General features: G+C 39.3%; 1 protein-coding gene across 3 annotated transcripts in view; it reads left to right on the top strand.

Annotated features, from left to right (window-relative positions):
• The first annotated feature begins 2,197 nt into the window (after positions 1-2,197).
• The window catches only part of cers5 (ceramide synthase 5), a 37,215-nt gene continuing 19,250 nt past the window's right edge, over positions 2,198-20,162 (top strand). For all 3 annotated transcript variants that reach the window (XM_072451803.1, XM_072451805.1, XM_072451804.1), the window contains exons 1-5: positions 2,198-2,461; positions 17,060-17,165; positions 18,201-18,331; positions 19,068-19,125; positions 19,354-19,404. In XM_072451803.1, the coding sequence (XP_072307904.1) occupies positions 2,289-2,461; positions 17,060-17,165; positions 18,201-18,331; positions 19,068-19,125; positions 19,354-19,404 (519 nt within the window). In that variant the 5' untranslated portion in view covers positions 2,198-2,288. The remainder of the gene's footprint in view (positions 2,462-17,059; positions 17,166-18,200; positions 18,332-19,067; positions 19,126-19,353; positions 19,405-20,162) is intronic.

Genomic DNA, 20,162 nt, shown 5'->3' with positions numbered 1-20,162 from the left:
CACAAAGAACGTAAGGAACAGGGAGAACATGTAAGAAAAAGGAATAAAATAGAAAATAAGGCAGTGGCATAAAAAAAGAGATGAAGAGAAAAAGAGAAAGAAGATTTAGAGCATATTAAGTGCAGTCAGAATAATTGCATCAATTGTTTTTTTAATTTGTCTATTTGCAAGTTGAGTCCTAAGGTTATTTTTGTCAATTGTGATTGCATTTTTACTATTTTTCAATGCAGACAATTTATCTGATATTCTAATTCAGTTTATCTCCAAAACAATTGCGATATTTTTCTCTCCCACTTCTACTTGTAACATTGAAATTCTATTTTCTACCAAATCCTTTCCGACGTGTTTAAATAATGTCATATTTTAGCATAGAACAAGGTTTAGGTTCACTTTATTACCTCCGTTTTTCAATGCCAATGACGGGGAGAAACATGCAAACTTCACACAAGAGTCGAACCCACAACCTTCTTGCTGTGGGGCGAGAGTGCAAACTACTCAACCGCCTTAAGACTTCTGCATACTTATCGAGCCAACTGGACTATGAGATCTCTAATAATACAGGCAGGGAAGGGGCAAATGGCAAACTATATTTAGTCACTGGACTTAAGTACACTGCAAAAACGTTGACATGAATTGAGAAATATGATCTTGATTAGAGTTGATTTGACTAAGTTAATTTACTTATTTTACCAATGAATGTTGTGTGGTAAGCAACTAATGATTATTTTAGCAGCAGTAGTAGATTATTTCTACTTTACAGTGAGATTTTTTTTAAATAACAACAAAATAAAGGTTGAAAATATGGTGACTGACAGGTTCTAGATAAATAATGTGTGTATTATTTATGTAAATCAGAAATAGTTTATATATATATATATTCAAACGTGTACCTGATATTTAGTTTAGTAGACTCATGGATTATATTATAGACTTTACATTTGAGCCTTTTGTAGTTGTAATACCCTCAGTGGCCACGTGTGCGCGCCATCACACCGATCACAGGCGCATGCACAGGCTTATCAAACTTTAATCAACACTAGAGCACATAACTTAGCAACAGCAAAGCGGAGATAAAAACACCGCAAACGAGCTTCTTCCTCCTCCTGCGCCAGACCGAGGGGATTGCGCTCTTATATTGCGTGCAAAGGCCGGACATGTCTCACTTCCTCAATCCCAGTCCTCAGCCATGGTCCTCTCGCTTCCCGAAAAGTGTCAAGTCCACGACATTTGCAAGGAGGATGCGGTTACGCCAAAGTAAAAAGGAGGATGAGCGGTTGGCAGGGAAACGCGCGCGCCGCTTGATAGTTTTTGCACAAATGGATAGATCCAGTGCAATCCAAAATGTGCTAAAATGTGCCTCGAATGTCATTTTAGTTTATGAAAGCATGTGCAGGAAGGGAAGATTGGGGACAAATTTAGCATTTTAGGATGTTTCACAAATAAAAAGTGTTCTGAGATACATACTTTTATCAAAATTGACGTAAAAAATAAATAAAAAACTCCTTTGGCTCAACTTAACTCAGGTGCAGGGTAAATTAAGTTGAGCCAGGACTGGGGTAAACTTCAGCCGGTTTCAGCTTCCTTTTTTCTAGCCAATTCAAAAGATAAAATATTTTGTTTTAAATTATTAATTGCTTTGACATTGGTCCCAACTTCTCATTATTCTGAAAACCATTCAGAAGGTTTATGTATGTTTCTTATATTATTTTCCCTTATTTTACTTTTATTATGAGCAGAGCTGTGAAAAGTATAGACAATAATTAAGTCATTTCCAATCTTATATTTAAGTCAAAATATCTGTCAAATATCGGCAGAGCTCTGGATTCTATTTCAAACAGGGTGTCTGCATCGGCCATGAAAACAAAACATCTCTAATGTAAAGTATATTCTGTGAAATATTTGTTATTATAATTTTGGAAGAGCCTACTGTCACTGTCAGACATATCACCCCCCTCACCCTATAAATGTCAGACCATCTATAAATCCCAGTTCAAATACGGCCTCTTCCAGATGTCAGATGTCACCGGTACATTATTGCACCATAACACGTCACGTCATAATATCGTTTAAATGAGCGCTAGTTCCCTGATAACGTGTGCTGTGTCTTATTGTGAAAAGCGGAAAAGCCGCCGCCCGCGCGCCTGACCGGCGCTTGACGCTGGAGCGCTGAACTGTGGCACTTCTCATCACGGTCAGGGCGCAGCTCTTCTTCTGCCTTTCTCCGTTACCTCTTGGGACTCGGGCACTTTCCGTTGGACCGCTGCTTCTAAAGACTTTCTCCTGGAAACATGGCTGCTCTTTCAGCCTGGTTCTGGAGTGAGAGGTTCTGGCTGCCGCACAACGTCACCTGGGCGGATCTGTCGGAGCAGGCGCCCGGGGTGGAGTACCCAAGACCCGCACATTTGTTTACAGCTTTACCGTTAGCTCTGGGCCTCTTCGGCGTCAGGATACTGTTCGAAAGGTGCGTTGAGTTTATTTACTTCCCCCTGTTTCTCCTCCACTCTCCAGCGCGGAGTGATGTGCCACAATGGGGGTTCTTCATCCGCAGATCTTATTCAATTCAAACTTGACTCACTACTGCTCACTCCTTCCTGCTTCCCATCCGCCAACTTCCATCCAACAACGTGCTTTTAAAGGGGACATATCGCGCAAACTCAACTTTTATGCGCTTTCCACCTTGTCACGTGATTGATTCAGAGTCGTATTTTGATTCATTCATGTTTGAGGCTCTCTCTCTCTTTCTTTCTCTTTCTCTCTCTTTCTCTCCTCCCCTATTTACGGTATAGCGTAAAACTCATACTTTGAATACATATAACATATAACATAACTACAGTAGGTGGCGGTCTCTCTCTCTCTCTTTCTTTCTCTATCTATCTATCTATCTATTTATCTGTATCTCTATATCTATATATCTAATCTATATCTCTATCGATCTCTCTCTCGCTCTCTCTATTTTTCTATATCTCTCTATCTCTCTATCTATATCGATCTATCTATCTCTCTATCTGTATCTCTCTATCTGTATCTCTCTATATCGACCTATATCTGTCTATCTATAGCTCTCTATCGATCTCTCTATCTGTCCCTCCATCTATCTCTCTGTGAGTACTCAGAAAATTCCTGTTTCCCCTATCCCCGCCCACATCCCCGTACATTGTTGCGTTCAATTAAAAAAGAAGACTGGAGGGAAACCTGTAGGGTTTAAAAATGTCACGTAGGCACTTTTCAAAAATAAAACATGACAGTAAGTAAATAAGTAAATGACAATCCTCTTTCATCGTAACGGCGAAAGAGGCGGGGCTCATCACGTTTTGACCAGGATCTATTGTGTTTTACAATGAACAAAATATCCACTGTTGATCTACTTATGTTATAGTTCAACTCCAAGTACCAGAAAAAGTATAAAATGGCTCATATTAATCTTTGTATGAAGCCTGATTTTTAAATTTGCTTATAAAGTGAATTTGTAACGTTTCGCCTGATGCGCCGGTAGTGAACACAAAACCCAGGAGCTCGTGTCTTCTCTTGCCCCACAAAACGAGATCTCGTTCCGGTCCAGAACTTGGAACTTGCCTGAGGGGAGGCAAACTCGTGGGACATCGTCGGGACATGCCCACCACAACTTGTATCGAGTCGAGTGACAAAACATGTGGAGCAAGTCGAGAGATTGTTTGCCATTAAAATGCATATGACTGGTTCTCATGTTTTCTCTAATTATGACTTGGTTTGGTGGCATAAAACCTGTGTTAAATAATTATCATAGTTTTACTATGCTATGCTTCTACTATGCTTTTGTACGCCGTTATCCTTTATTTTGGTAGCGAAGACGAGCGGGGGGGAACATGCGGGGGACACGGGCGCCGTTTGTTGTGATGATGCTGCTGGGCGTGTTTCCCTCCCAGAATGCAATGTGTAAGTCAAATTTAAATGAAGCCACACCATGATGCAGAACAACATGAGCGATGGTCAGTACAGTGGCGCTGACAACGGTTGGATCCCGGCCGCCGTGGGACAGCAGCAACAACAACAACAACAACAACAACAACAACCGGCTTTATTCCAGGGATACTCTTCTTCATCTTCCTCTCCTTCTTTGACGTTCGGTGCTCCCACCGTACAGCTTTATTCTTTAGGCTTCATTCTATAGGCTTTAATATTTCCACTGATGTCGCTGCTTGGTAGCCGTGCGTCTACGAGACTGGACGAGGACAGGAGACCACCTCCACCCCCATCTCGTCACTCTGATCACTCTGACTCCCCAAAAGCAGACCCCCATCACTCCGACTCCCATTTAGCGCCTTTAGCCTGTTTTCTATATCTGCCCAATCAAGATCCTTTGTTCCAAGGAATCTCCCTGCAGCTTTAGCAATGATCCTGATCCTTTCAGTTCTGCTTTGAGTCTGAGCAGCACAGTTTACAACATCCACCATAAAGAGTACAAAATCCTCTCTATCCACAACCAGGGTATTCTCATTAATTCTGGAACCTGCACACTTGGGACCTCCACTCTTGAAACCTTCACACTTCTTGGGAGCCACGCTGGCCTTTCTCATTTCGCCCTGGCTGGGAGCAGCGCTGGCTCCTCTCTCTGTATTTACTCTAAACTCGTTACTTGAAACTTTCTTGACTGCATCTGCATAGGATATACCTTGAGAGACCTTTATTTTATGCACCTCAGCAGCTCTTTTGCTAAACCTGCATCCCCCGTAGGCAGAGCTATGTTCTTCCCCACAGTTACAGCACTTCAGTTTTGCTCCCACGTCACACTTCCCATACTCGTGATCTCCTGCACATTTACCACATCTTTGCCTCCCTCTACAGACCGCTGCAATATGCCCAAAGCGCTGGCACTTAAAGCAACGCAGGGGCGGTGGAACATATGGCCTAACGTCATGGCACATGAACCCAATGGGAACATATGGCCTAACGTCATGGCACATGAACCCAATGAACACCTTACTAGGCAGGCACCTCCCTTCAAGTGTCACCATTACCGACAAGCTGTCACATCTTACCCCAGACCGGGTCACCTTCAACCGCCTAGCGTCCACCACCGTAGCTCCAGTCAAATTCTCCTTAACTTCATCCACAGACGTCGCCGTAGGGACGCCTACGATAACTCCTCTGACCGTGTTTCTTTCAGCATCAGACACAAGAATGTCCTTTCCACCCAGACGTTTAGTTCCAATCGCCTTCCGTTGCTGAGCCGCGTCCTTGCACACGACCAGCAGCGAGCCATCTCTAAGGACACTCGCACTCTTGATCACTCCCACAGCTACAGTTAGGCTCTTTGACAATGCCACTGAAGTCCACTCCTTAAAGGATGCACTATCCTGTGCAAAAAGTCCCTCGGACGAGCTAAGGGACTTTTTACGTTCCCGGGCATGTGCAGCCAGAAAAGGCTGTTCCTCCACGCCGTCCAGAACGTCTTCGACCACCGATCCACTCTCCTCCGCCATCTCCCGTCTCTCCGAGCCAGGTGAAGACATGTAGTTAGGATTAGGACAGATTTGCTTTGAACTCATGGGCTTTGAAACACCAAAGTAATGGAAGAAGAACTTCTAAAGAATACAACGACAACAACGTCTCAAGAATAAAGTCTGAAGAATAAAGTCTGGCGGCAATGTAACGCTTAGATACCAGCCGCACAACAACAGCAGCAGCAGCAGCAGCAGCAGCAGCAGCAGCAGCAGCAGCAGCAGCAGCAGCAGCAGCAGCAGCAGCAGCAGCAGCAGCAACAGCAGCAACAGCAGCAACAGCAACAGCAACAGCAACAGCAACAGCAACAGCAACAGCAACAGCAACAGCAACAACAACAACAACAACAACAACAACAACAACAACAACAACAACAACAACAACAACAACAACAACAACAACAACAACAACAACAACAACAACAACAACAACAACAACAACAACAACAACAACAACAACAACAACAACAACAACAACAACAACAACAACAGCAACAGCAGCAGCAGCAGCAGCAGCAGCAGCAGCAGCAGCAGCAGCAGCAGCAGCAGCAGCAGCAGCAGCAGCAGCAGCAGCAGCAGCAGCAACAGCAACAGCAACAACAACAACAACAACAACAACAACAACAACAACAACAACAACAACAACAACAACAACAACAACAACAACAACAACAACAACAACAACAACAACAACAACAACAACAACAACAACAACAACAACAACAACAACAACAACAACAACAACAACAACAACAACAACAACAACAACAACAACAACAACAACAACAACCCTGCCCTGTGTTATACAGAAGCATCTGGTGGACCGATAATGAAGACACTTGTGCGTTGCGCAATGCGATAGTTGTCCCATGGGATGAAAGATAGGTTCACCAGCGCCATAAAATTATCCTACATGGCGCTTTATAAAAGTCCGGTCGCTGAGTCTGCAGAATATTTGAAAAATCAAAGAATTTGGCATCTTTTAAACGAAATGCTGATTTTTTTTTTTTTTTTTTCAGTCTGCTAGTTGTATACTGGGTCTGTTACGGTTAACAGTTTAAGCAATCATTAAACAATATAAAGGTGTTGTTATATATTATTACTCGTCATACTAGTGTGTAATTTATCGGTATGTGGATTTTGGCTATTGTTTACAATATGGTTGCTAGGTAACAGTTATGGAATTATCTCTATCTATGTAACATCTGCTGTACTGTTATAAACAAGTCCAAAACTGTCAAACTGGGGAAAAATAGAAAATTAGTACTGAAACGTGTAGTTATCTGTTCTTTGTTGTTTACATCTGTATCTACTTTGTGTTTCAACACTGGAATTTCCCCATTGTGTGACAAATAAAGGCTTATCTTATCTTATCTTAACCTGACGTACTTTGAATTACATTTTAATTTGGTGATCAAATTTGTCTTTAATGAAAAAAGGCTTTGTACATGCTCTTTTGTGATAATATTTTGACTAGATACAGTATCACTCATTTAAATAAGCTAATATTATGAAAGATTTGTATTAGTTCAGTTGCTCTAGTTCAGGCTCTTAACTTTACACAAGTCATTAAATCAGTTGAATTGGGTGTGATATGATTTAGTTGCTAATACAACGCAAGCAAAACATACTGATACTGAAGTGATATAAACGTTTATAAACCATATTATTAGGGCAGAAAGACATGTCCCGCCTATTAATGACTGGATGATGTTTGAATTATATCATCCAGCAGTCTGGTATTCAAACAGAATCACAATATAAAGAATCACAATATTTTGAACTTGTATTGTTTTTTTGACTCTCACTTACTTGGAAAAATGGACTTACCCGTAATTTCCGGATCGCAAGTCGCACCAGCCAAAAAAATACATAACAGAGAAGAAAAAAAAACACATATAAGTTGCACTGGAGTATGAAATGCGGTTGCAAGTGTGAAAATAACAAATAATATCACATATAAGTCGCACCCCGGCCAAAACTATGAAAAAAGGTGCGACTTATCGTCCAAACAATATGCTAATATTTGGTCTCGTTTTACTATAGATAGTTTTATTACAGTGTTTGTGCCTTGTCATGTTTCGACTGCTTGTCTACAGTTGTCTTCAGAAAGGTCACGTGGTGTTACTATGAAGGGTTTTGACGTGGAAACATGTCACGGTATGGCAACAAACAAACAAAAACGATCAAACAAACAAACAAATGCTGGTTTGACTGAAGAAATAGAAGTTTCTAAAATTAGACTCTGGTGATCTATTCTGTCTGGATTTTCTGAAGACAATGTACCACAACTATGACCACCTCCTGCAGTCGGTCAGAGATGTTCGACTATCGTTTGATTGGCATTATTGTCAACCCCTTGTGGTGAGACGAAGGAGACACGATTCCCGTAAGACGAGACAAGTCATGAGATTCGCCAAAGAAAGAAACAAGAACATTTTGACATCATTTATTGTGACTAAATTGTGCGGCTCATTCGACAATTTTGGCCTCACAACTTTTGATTTATTTAATGGTAACGCCGTCTAGGTTCCGCAGCTAACGATAAGTTTGGTAACCGTTTAGTCTGGCCTTTGATCCAAGCTCTAATGTTCTTTTTAAAGACAATTAATTAGGTGATATTATTCCCTTGTTGACACGTTTCGGCTGCTTAACTGCGAGCCATCTTCATTAATCTGCTGATGTTACTCCCTGAGACGTGTCAAGTTGTAGTTCAGATCGCAATAGGCTCATTTCATTTACCAAAGTAGTCATGGCTTACTTTGCATAGAGTTCATCTCCAACAAAAACACATAATTTGGGGGCAATTCCTGATTACCGTATTTTCCGGACTATAATTCGCACCAGCCAAACACACATAATAGAGAAGAAAAAAACATATATAAGTCACATTTTTGGGGGGAATTTATTTGATAAAATCCAAGGAATAGGTGTTCGTATGCTAACGCTAACACCTTCAGCTACATGACGTATGCTAACGCTAACACCTTCAGCTACATGACGTATGCTAACGCTAACACCTTCAGCTACATGATAAGATAAGATAAGATAAGATATTCCTTTATTGTCCCACATGGGGAAATTTCATTGGTGCAACGCAGGTAGATACAGAGGTAGATGCACCTCTGTAGATGCACAGACAACGAGCTGTCGTAAGTGTCTGGTATGTTAACGTAACATATTAACAGTTATTCAGATAACTATAGCATAAAGAACATGCTAACAAGTTTACCAAAGCATCAGTATTACCCCAAATCACTAAATCCATTGAATTCTTCTTCTGTGTCACTTCTAAACAACTCCACAAACTCAGGAGGGCGAGGAAGTGCCGAGTCGCTTAGAGCCTAGAGCTCTAAGTGGTTGTCAGATTGAAAATAACTAATAATTTCACATATAAGTCGCTCTGGAGTAGAAGTCCCGGCCAAACTATGAAAAAAGATGCAACTTATAGTCCGGAAAATACGGTAGTCAATTACATTAGTTGACCATTGCCATTCATCGATATAACTTGTCTCAGCCATTGTAGCGCGGTTGTTTTTGGGTCTACAGCTTCTGAAGAGGTGTAATCTATTCTTGTCCCATCCCGTACTTTCATTCATTATTTATTTGTTTTGTATTTAACATATTGTCACGGACCGTAATAAAGCACATTGTTGTTGGTACAAAGGCTAAACCCGAGCTTTTGTCGAGTCGCTGAGGCAATAATGTGATGACGGGGCAGAAACGCTCTCGCCAAACGCTCACACTTGGAGCGGATCCAGCCTGGAGGCATCGCACTTTATCATAGCATGCGCCGCTCGCCGTTTCATGGGTGAAGATATCAGATGACTGGCCGCATGCATTATACACAAGGAGGGTGGAAATCACAGAGCAGAACTAAGTGTAAGTGTCACAATGATTCAGAATTAAGACTGGACTTTATAAGAAGAGATGGAAATAAGCATGTTTTAAGTAGCGTCGAAAAAAACAGTTGGCTATTTGGTGAAAGAATATATGTTGACTATTCCCAAAGACAAGAAAAACCAAGGCACTCTGTTGACTTACGTAAAAATATGTTCGTAAATAAAAAAGCCTTAGTGGGAAATTTAAAGAAACTAAGGACATCAGTAAAAGAAGCGGATGCACCTGGTTGTATTTGTTGGTATTTGTCCTATGTAGCTTTGTCTTGCACTTCAAGTACCCTTACTCAGGTACTTGGCAAATAAATATACTTTAGTAGCACAATGCCAATTATTACTTGTATATTTTCTTTTTTAGTTTAGTGATGTTAATGTCAAAAATCTTCCAAAAACATTTGTAAATATTTAACATTTAATTTAAACCAAAGAACAAGAGAACGAAAATAAAATACTCAAGTCACAACTAGCACAGAAGAACATGTAAAGAAATGAAATGCCATGGAACACTCCTGGACGAATGAGGCATTACGCCGACACGGTACATTTAAAACAAAAAAGTCAGGTCCAAAGTCTGTCCAATAGTTCCATTTTGAATTTAAGTCTACATTTTTTTTCTCCCATTTGTCATTTATCAGTCCAGTTCTTGCTCTTGGGTCAGTTCGTGTCCACCATTTTTTTTCCCGTGCCTTTTTTGCTGCGGCCCGGAGTGTTCCAGAGGTATCCATTTATTGTGTCCATTGTAGGGGTTCTGAAATCGATTGGGACGACAATGTCAAAAACGCACTGTAATGGTGAATCTCCTGGCAACCACAGTTTGTGCAGCAGTCAGCATTTACTTGTGAGTAATGTGCACTTTGATAGGGTGTTATGAAAAAACTTTTTCCAAACATGTGATTTTGTTGTAATTTCACTTATTTTTTTTATCTGAAACTATTCCATGCGCCTCCTGTAAAATCCAAACGGGACAATGGATGAAAATTAGCATCATCTTGCACTGTCCCGACCAACTGAAACGTATACAAAATATAAATCAAACAAAACTAACAGTCTAAATATCCATGCAACCTGCAAAAAAACCAGAGATTGAACTGTTTGAGAACCGCGTTGTAATGACTGCTTTGGTTGAAACAATGCCTAACCTCTTGTTTGCACGGAGCAGAAGTGAATGCGTTTGTGCCGGAGGCTGCACAATTTGGGTAAATATTGGATGTGACATATTTGCACAAAGGCTTAACAATAGGCTAAACATTTCAGCTATGTTAAGTGTCTGACAAGGAAACGTATGCCCGTAAACGTATATTTGTGAGAACAGTTAGAAACCTGGAAGTCTTTGTCCGGACTGAGGTCAGGAGGAGCATAACGCTGTTCCCTCAGCTTAAACACACTTGGAGTTGTATTTAGGCATGAATGAAGCTGTCTAGAAAGTCCTCTCCTCTCTGAACCTCAAAAAACACTCTGTTCCAATTGGTGATGATTGTGACTCACACTTTGGGATGACATCAACATTTTTAGAGCCATTTTTCCCCGTTGCGGTTTTCATTATGTAGGGCAGTACGTTTGCATGTGCGCCAGAAAAACAAGTATAACTGGTGGTTGGACAAATTGTTATGTCTTCAATTCTATATTCATTATGATGAAAGCGGCTCATCACGCTCAGAAGAATGACATGAAATCGTATTTACTGGCCCTAAATCGATAAACTTTGTGTTAACTAAACTCTCCCTGCCCGTTGCTGTATAAAAGGCCTCTGCCATTGTATCGTTGAACATTTTTGCACCGGGGATTGTAAACGTATTTTTTAAATTCAAAATGTTCTATCACTGGCTTTCTCCACTTTAAATGGTATTTTAAAAATGCATATAAACCCGACAGGAACTGTGACTGAGAAGTCCAAACTAACCATTCCTCTGTCAGACGTTTCCTTGCGTTTTTCCTTGTGTTTTTCCTTGTGTTTTTCCTTGTGTTTTTCCTTGTGTTTTTCCTTGCGTTTTTCCTTGCGTCCTATTTGTATGTTGTATTTGTTTTGTTACCTGCCCAAGGGCTGGGCATGTAAATTAGCTCTGTAGCTGTAACACAATTTACATTTCTTCAATGCAGCTGTTCATGTTCAATGTGCATTGTCCTTATTATTTTCAGACTTTGGAGGAAAACATTCTGACTTACTTTGTGCTCAAATGGCAATTATTAAAAGTCTGTATTTGTTTATCTTCACGAAATTACTAAAGAAGTATTTATTTTTAATAAGGGAAAATCATAAATATTTTCGAGACAATACAGACTCTAAAACACTTCAGATAATAAGGAAGATCTATCTTCAGTGGCCATATTTCAACTTTATTTTGACTACTAAGACATTGTAAGAAAGGAAGTCCAGACTGTCCCATTTCAAATATTGATGCGCACTTGACATTAGACTGTAACGTTTGGAGGGTTCAGCACCTGGAGTGTAACAGGATTAAACGGTGCACACTGGAGTAGAAGCGACATCTTAGACTCCATCAGATCTCAGACTCGGATTAACCCGCTGCTCCGGTCAGTGGGCTCGGGTACCAACAGTCTCCTGACTGCCACTGCTGCCACTCTCACGTCACCATAGAGACCGGCTGCCATTTAGTTTGGGACTTTGTCAAGCAACACCTCTGGCTGGCTAATATTGTAATGTGTCAGTTTTAGTGTTGACTGTTTGTTTCCCTTTTAAATTACTTTATACAAAATGTTTTTCTTCCTCCAAAATACAATGCAAAGACAGTTAGACAAAAAACAGAAGAAGCGCATCTGACATTTTTGCTCCAGGACAAGCTCTGGGCTTCAGTGTTTAAGCTTCAGGTCAAAAGAAATCATTTATTATATGTATATTTTTGTTGAAAAATCTAACTTGAATGTTTTAACTTGCACCAGTTTGATGTCCTGCAGTGGGATGGCTTTATTTCCTGAGAGAATTATTATTCTAATTGTTACCTAAAATAAAACCCTAAAATACCCTTTACTATGGAACAGTTACAACATTATTTAATTTAAATATGAGTTCATGTATGATATTTTTGTAACTTGGCACATTTTTGGTGAATTTGTTGTGTCTGTGTGTGATGACAGTAACAAAAAAAAAAAAGCATTTTAATATTTTCTTGTCCTGCAACGTGTCGCATCACAGGACAGGAAAAGATGGCACCTCCAAACTTCAAGTACCTTTTTACCTCTGCTGCATAAGGATGATCTGTCAAAATAAATAAAACTATCTGCTGTTTGATACTTGAACTAACCCCTTGTTGAATCTTTTAATATCCTGATAAATGTATCTTTCCCATCACATGTAATCTATGTATCAAAATGAATTGCTGAATAAATTAATCATGTTCATCTACACTTAAAATCAATCAAATCCACTTGTAGTTGAGTCTCGAGAGGCAGGATTTCGGAAGCGTTTCAGCAGACGCTGTCCAGCCTCAGCTCAGACCGTTTGCTTCTTGTTTGATCGTACGATTTTGTGGCCGTCGGCGATGAGTTTGATGCTGCTGGGAGCTCACGCCGAGGCCTATGCCATGTCATGTGTTGTCCACAAACTCAGATGTGTGTGAGATTATGACGAGGCCTGCTAGAGTTCAGCCAGACAAAAAGGACATGTTTTGCATTGCCATATTTTGTTTTCAGTAATAACAGCGGCTTTGTGTTGGACATCACTGCACGTTAACTTCTAGGGCCAATATAATAGAGTGAATGCAGTGTTGGTATTTATTTTATTTATAACTGTTGAGAACTGAAAAATAAGACAGACACACGTGGGAATATGTTTTTTATGTTTAATTTGGACATAACTTGATTTGGCATTTAATTTTGTGGGGCATTCTGCTCTAAGAACGTGGGTCCAATTAATAACACTTCAGCTGAAAAGACTGTGGGCGCCATGGTTACGTCCTTAAAGGGGACATACTACACTAAATCAGTTTGAGCGTTTAATTTTGTTAAGGGTTTTTCCTCATCATTAGCACCGCCAAGTTTCAACAAACTGACTTAAAAACTAGCTTTTTAGAGACTTTGTAGCTAAGTAAGGCTCTGTTCATGTTTGTAATGATTAGATTAGTTTGTTAGAAATAGGGGCAGTATTTTAATAATTTGTGTAATGACTTGATTGGTGAAGTGAGAGTATTCAGTCCATCCAGTCGTTTAAACAGGTAGAGCAGTTTAGCTCAGTAAGACGGGTGTTTCACTTTTGCATGCAAATGTTATCCACTAAATATAGTATATATTTAGATGAACACCCCATGTCTGCTTGCCCATTCATAAAAGTCATACTACTGCTATGAAGAGGCGGGGCTTATCAGTTCTGCTGGTTTGAACAAGTTAATGGAGCCCTTTCTATTCTAGATCAATATTGCTATTTATACAAAATAAAAAAATGATGATATAGTACAGGTTGTGGTGTATAGTTTGTGTGACAATTTTGGATCTTATCTTATTACAATTTTTATGATTGTACGGTACTGTGAACAAGATTGATTAATAGTAATTACTTGTCTGGTGACATCTGTTATTAATTGCACATTTTTAACATCAAGGATCACACCCATATGAAGCCACACTGAAATATAAACAGTTACGCAATAACCCTGTGTATTTTGGAAGATTTTTTAATAAATAAGGACCCATTGTTTTGCAAATTGTGACCAGTAAAATAGCTTTTTTTGATTAGATTGCAGTTTATCTTTCCTACTGTTCATCATTTAAGTGTACATTGTCCAGCTTATACTGATCAGTTGCATGCAAATCTGGGCATAATTACCTGGAATGACTGACTGAATGGCCCTCCCCCTGCCTCCATAAATTTGAATCTGTGGCTTAAAACTCTTATCTTTTAGCCTTGGATTGAGTTTAACAGGCTGCTGTAACAAGCCTGTTATAGCCACATAAAACGCATCCTTGTTATAGTTTAAACAGTGGCATTCACCAGACACTAATCTCTGAGTACCGCCGCTGTCTCTCGTTAAAGCGTTTTAGCTCAAAGTGCACTCAGAAATGGGCTTCCAATAGTGTAACATTTAACAACACGGATCTATTGAAGTAGTCAAACTTTCTTTCAGTTGCTTTTTTGTTTTTGTTTTTGCACGGAAGCAATTTTGTAGGTTTGGTCAACTCGGATTCACCTGATTTAATCTGGTGTGTGAACTCAAAGACAAATCAAACAGTGAAATTAAAATACTTGATTGTGATTTTATGCTAATAAAAGTGACACTTCTGCAAATGCACCTGGATAAGAACAGCAGAAGAGGCGGAGCAGGTTTGTTGATCGAGTCTATAAAACAGGGAAAGCGAGAACAGCAAGGGGTTAAAAATAATACGTATAAAAAAAACACTAGCGCGTGTTTTTTGTAGCACTGAAAACGCTGTACACAAGACATTTCAACAGCGGAGGAGCTTCCACGCTTCACTGCTGGAGATATGCAGAAAAATGTAAGTGTGCACTGTGTAACCTTTCTTTCGGAGATGTTATTACTTTATTACTTTATTACATTCCAAAGTATTGCATTCAACTTCTCCAGTTCCGTTGAGACATATTTCATAACAGGTGCAAGATGCAAGATGAGAATATTCCATGAAAGTTTGCATAGTGCACCTTTCCCAGAAGTATCCATTCATCATCTTCTGCTTATCCAGGGCCGGGTCGTCAAGGCAGCAGTCTGAGCAGGGACTCTGAGCAGGGACTCTCAGACTTCCCTGACCCCTGACACTTCCTCCAGCTCCTCCAGGGGGGATCCCGAGGCGTTCCCAGGCCACAGAGAAACATAGTCCTTCCAGCGTGTGTTTTCATTTAGTCCTAGCTTGATTTCGTATTTTATTTCTTGGAGCATTCTGGTCCAAAAACGTTGTGGGTCTAATTCAAGTGTAAAAAAACCACATCCACAGAAAAGACTACGAGTTCCTTGGTTACATCCTTAAGTAAATATTAAGATAAGATATAAGATAAGATATGCCTTTAATGTCCACACATGGGGAAATTTTGATGTTACAACGCAGTAGATACAGGGGGAAAGGACAGATAACTTATAGGAAGTTTAAAAAACACTCCTAATAGAAGAACTCTTATAAACAAAAACTCTTATTAACAAAACCCTGTAAACAGGTCCTCTCATCTCTTAATAGGGAATGGAGGGCAGAAAAATAAAGATGAAATAATAATAATAATAATAATAATAATAATAATAATAATAATAATAATAATAATAATAATAATAATAATAATAATAATAATAATAATAATAATAATAAAGCTAGCTGGCATAGCTGACAAATAATACTAATAATAATGGTAAAGTAAACACTCAACAATCAGTTATATGGACATGAATGACATTAATTGCGTGCGAGTATGACAGTAATTGCACATGAATATGACGGTATTGCACATGGTTAATTCAGTATTGCACATGAATATGACGGTATTGCACATGGTTAAGTCAGTAAATATTATTACTTAAATCAGCTTTTAACCTCATTACAACAGTGTTTCTTCATCAAAGTTGTTTTTTGATTGATTAAAGCGTGTTTGAGGAATCCTGCCTTGTCCTGTTCCTAAGGTTTGATAAAAAAAAATCCTGTTCCTGACCTCTGATATCTCTTGCGGTGATAAAATGTAAAGTCCTGGTCTTTACGCCTCACAGTTGCTTAGGAGAATTTCGGGTCCATTGAAGCTGTGTTGTTTTTACATTCATTAAATAGCACTCTGTTAACTGCATTCTCATTAATACATGTTTTGGGTCTGTTCAATCACATCTTGAGCATTCTTTCTGTGTTAGAGCCAGGTCGCACCATGTTGTAAAGCTGTCCCACGCTCCACGGGTGAGTCGGGACGAGGCCCGGTCGCTCCCTCGGACTTCTCTTAGGTCCACGACATAGTTGGCATACCTCAATGAGACTGACATTTTGACCCAGACTTCATTTAACAGCTCTGTGTTTACAATGTCAAGTAGTTTAAAAGGATTTAGTTAAATAACACAATTTAGGTCCATGACTTTTTGGGCGTTATTGGTGAAATCACTAAATATTTGCTCAACATACGGCCAGTGTAAAGGTTCTACAGGATGTGGAGGAAAGTAAACCTACAATCTCTAACATTTACTGTCTCAACTTTTGACTTTCCGTTTGGGAGATAGCAAATGTTTTTAAACTTAAGAATCTAAATAGTAATATCTGATCGGCCTCTGTCTCCAGAAAGTGCTCCCCTGTGTTTTTAAAGTTCATACAGCTATGCCACGGCCATTTTAGTCATTTCTTTTTTCTTTCTTTCTCTTTCTCTTTTTTTTTAAATATACAAAACGACACAAATGAACATAAAACAAGACACAGAGAGTTGGCAGAATAAGAACAGAATGAACAGAATAAGTAGTTCTAAATGTGGATTCCGACATATTTGTCCCATTTGGTCCAAAGTCCAAGAAATGTGTCCATTTTCAAATTCAGTGCGAATGTAATCTTCTCCAATTTTAACAATTTCAAGGGTCCAATTTTATTTACTACATCAAATTTCTTAGTAACATCTTTGACACCAGCAAGGGCTTTTTAAGATAAACAGATTTGTGCATGTTGTTTTTTGCACTCTTTTGAGGGATAAGGTTGCATGTTAAGTTGTGTATTTGCTGTAAACCCGCACGAGGATGCCCCTAACGTGCCCTGTGTTGCCCTGTGTTCCAGATTTGTTGCCAGTACCTTTGCCCGGAGGCTCCACATACAGGCAGGCGTAGGACGGAGAGCTCAACCTAACGCCGTGCTCGAGAAAGTGTTTACATCCATCACAAAGGTCTGCTGCCAGCATTCTTTACTGTCACAGCATGTGGTGACCAAGGCCATATACTGAATGTACACTGTGCCGTGTATTATGAAAATGCAATATTTATACTTAAAGGAGGCACATAATCCACTTTATGGCAGGTCTCCATAGGCGGATTAGAATCGATCGGACCCAAGTATACATCCACAACCTTGTTTTACTACTAAGCCGTTAGGGAGCATTTTGTGCCATGTTAAATATCTTTACTTTGAGCAGTTAGTCGGCCCAAACTAAATATCAGTCTATGCCGATACGCCACAACGTAAAAATGTCGGCCCCATTTATCTCTAGTGATGTTTTTTTCACATTCATAACATATGATAAAAATCAATATTGCCATTTAAAATGCCCAGAATTTAATAATAAGTAATAAAGACATTTGTTTTTTACAAAATAGAATGGACGGCATTTGGATGTGGCGTTTCTCTTGTTAAATTGCAGGGCAAACTAATTTATATAAATAAATAATTAAGTTTGTAATATTCACAGTATAGTTATTCTGAGCTCAGTGCATTCATTTGACTCATTGTTTCTATAAGAGCGGTGGGTGACTGCAGTGCTGTGCCTGGGACCCAACTCTAGATCTGGACCAAACTTGGATTATTGTGCATGCTTTGGTTCTATGGAGAAAACTATAGTACCCGCTCAGACACAGAGAAACTGCAGCATCAGAAGGGCTCACTCAAACAGGCTCACCTGTTCCCTTTGTAGAACTCAGGGCCTTGTTAATATTAGCGTGCACACCATTCAGCCACCGAGACGTTCCTTTTGACTTTATTTGCCTGGATTAATACTCTTCTTCTACTAAGTTACAAATGTGTGTTGTGATGGAGGCACTGGCTTCTTTATTCACCCCAAAACAAGTCATTTAGGGGGAAAACATCAAACAATTTAGAACTGTAAACCACACGCGAAGCAATTCAGTTCATTTCACTTTTTACATTTTGTACTAAAATGCCATGACTGATTATGACGTAATAAGGATTGCTTTCACGGTCTTTGCAGAACCCCGACATGCGGCGACTCAATGGCCTGTCGAAGCAGCTGGACTGGGACGTGCGGAAAGTGCAGCGCTGGTTTAGACAGCGCAGGAACCAGGACAAACCCAGCACGCACACAAAGTTCTGTGAGAGCATGTAGGTCTGACCCCTGACCCCCGACCCATGACAGGGCTAAGTACACAGGAGCCTGAGGGACAGCTGTGGCTCCTTTACTACACTGAAAAATATGAAAAAAGTGAAAATTGCTTGCACCCCATTAGAAGATTCATTTTAATCTTCAATCAAGTTAAATTATCTTATGTTTTCAATTAAAGCGATGCTGTACATGATTTATACCATCTTTAAAAATCTGAGAAACCACAGCAGTTCACTTACCATCTGAGCATCCTAATTATTTTCTTTTTTTTATGTATTTATTATTTTTTAGTTTAATTATTCACCGTGAGGAGATTATATGCGATTCTCACCTCTTTTAGAGGCCAGAGCCATGTTTATCATCGGGGTAAAGCTAACATTAGCAGAGAGCGTCACAGAGAAAAAAATGCTCTATAATTAGATACAGACAGCACGCAGCGGTATCATTTTGAACCGTAAGAGCTGCTGTTACAACATATCTGTACTGGGGACACATTTGTTTCATCAAAAAATCGGTTACTGCCCCTTTAAGTCCATCCCAGTCAAATTACTCTAGATAGATATTCTCAGATCAAGTTTAAACCAATGCTAGATATTTATATTTACTTTGACAATGTGTTTTCATTTTGATTTTTCTAAACTCCAGTCTCTATTAATGCACTGTATGATTAACACTATTGGTGGTTGGTTATTTTATTTATTTATTTATTCATTTATTTACTTGTTTGTTTTCTAGGTGGAGGTTTACATTTTATTTTGGTATATTTATATATGGATTGCAGTTTCTATGGCAGGTGAGGTGATTTTTTATGCTCTTCTTGATCATTTTTTTAATTTAGTTTTTTTGGCAAATTTGCGAATTCCTTCAAATTAGAGATATCTTTGCATTATCCCTCAATGAATGACAATGATGATGAACATACACACCAACATGCATTCATAGATGGTTAATCTTTGTTAATCTACTGTTTGACTGTAACCCGTACTTGAGATATATCATGCTAAAAGATTTATTCTTTTAGTCCACGTGGATGTGGGACACGAGGCACTGCTGGTACGGTTACCCGTATCAGGTAAGTTCATTCTCCCCACAACCCTTTGAATTAAACTACAATTTATTTAACAAAGCTTAGTATTTAAAGATAGAACTAGGGATGTCACAACCATTTTAAAAGCAAAATTAAGATGTTTTTGTTCAATATACAGCCCAAAAATAGGCCCTAATGTTAAGAACTATATTTTATCTGGCTGTTTTTGTCAAATTTATCTTTATTTTGTCTTTCAGAAATATTTTTTGTAAAGCTGGTCACAAACTTGAGGGACAGTAACATGTTAGACCACTGGAATGACAGAAAATTAAACATTTCACTGTTGTTTGGTCAGTCTCAATAATTGTTAAATCGTTTTGTTTTTTCACAATAATGGTGACTCTAAAATTTGATATCGTGACATTCCTAGATGAAACAAACTGTTGCCGAACCAGTAAATAAGTGGATAGACAGTGTTATGTTTCCATGTCTTTACTGTTGAGGAATTTAGTGTTTGGATAAAGCTTCGTTTGCTTGGCTGTCTGTCACTGAAGGGGCTCGCTACATGTAAACTATTTATGTTATTGGTGGCTTCTTTAAGAAAAAAAACAGAGACGCTAAAAATTCAACAGATATTCTTGTCAATAAACTATTTTTAGAAGAAACGGGTCCCTATAGACGTTCACTGCATGGGAAAGTAAATGCACGTGACAGTCATTTTGGCAAGTGCCTGGGTACACGGGCTGGGTCACGCAAGAATGATTATTGAATGTACTTGTACTTGTTATGTACTGTAAAAAAGG

The sequence above is a fragment of the Eucyclogobius newberryi genome, unplaced genomic scaffold (assembly GCF_026437365.1).
Source record: "Eucyclogobius newberryi isolate DKJ021-1_F unplaced genomic scaffold, fEucNew1.0.hap1 SCAF_19, whole genome shotgun sequence".
NCBI lineage: Eukaryota > Metazoa > Chordata > Actinopteri > Gobiiformes > Gobiidae > Eucyclogobius > Eucyclogobius newberryi.
The sequence above is the reverse complement of the archived record's forward strand: the minus strand, read 5'-3'. Positions and strand labels throughout refer to the sequence as shown.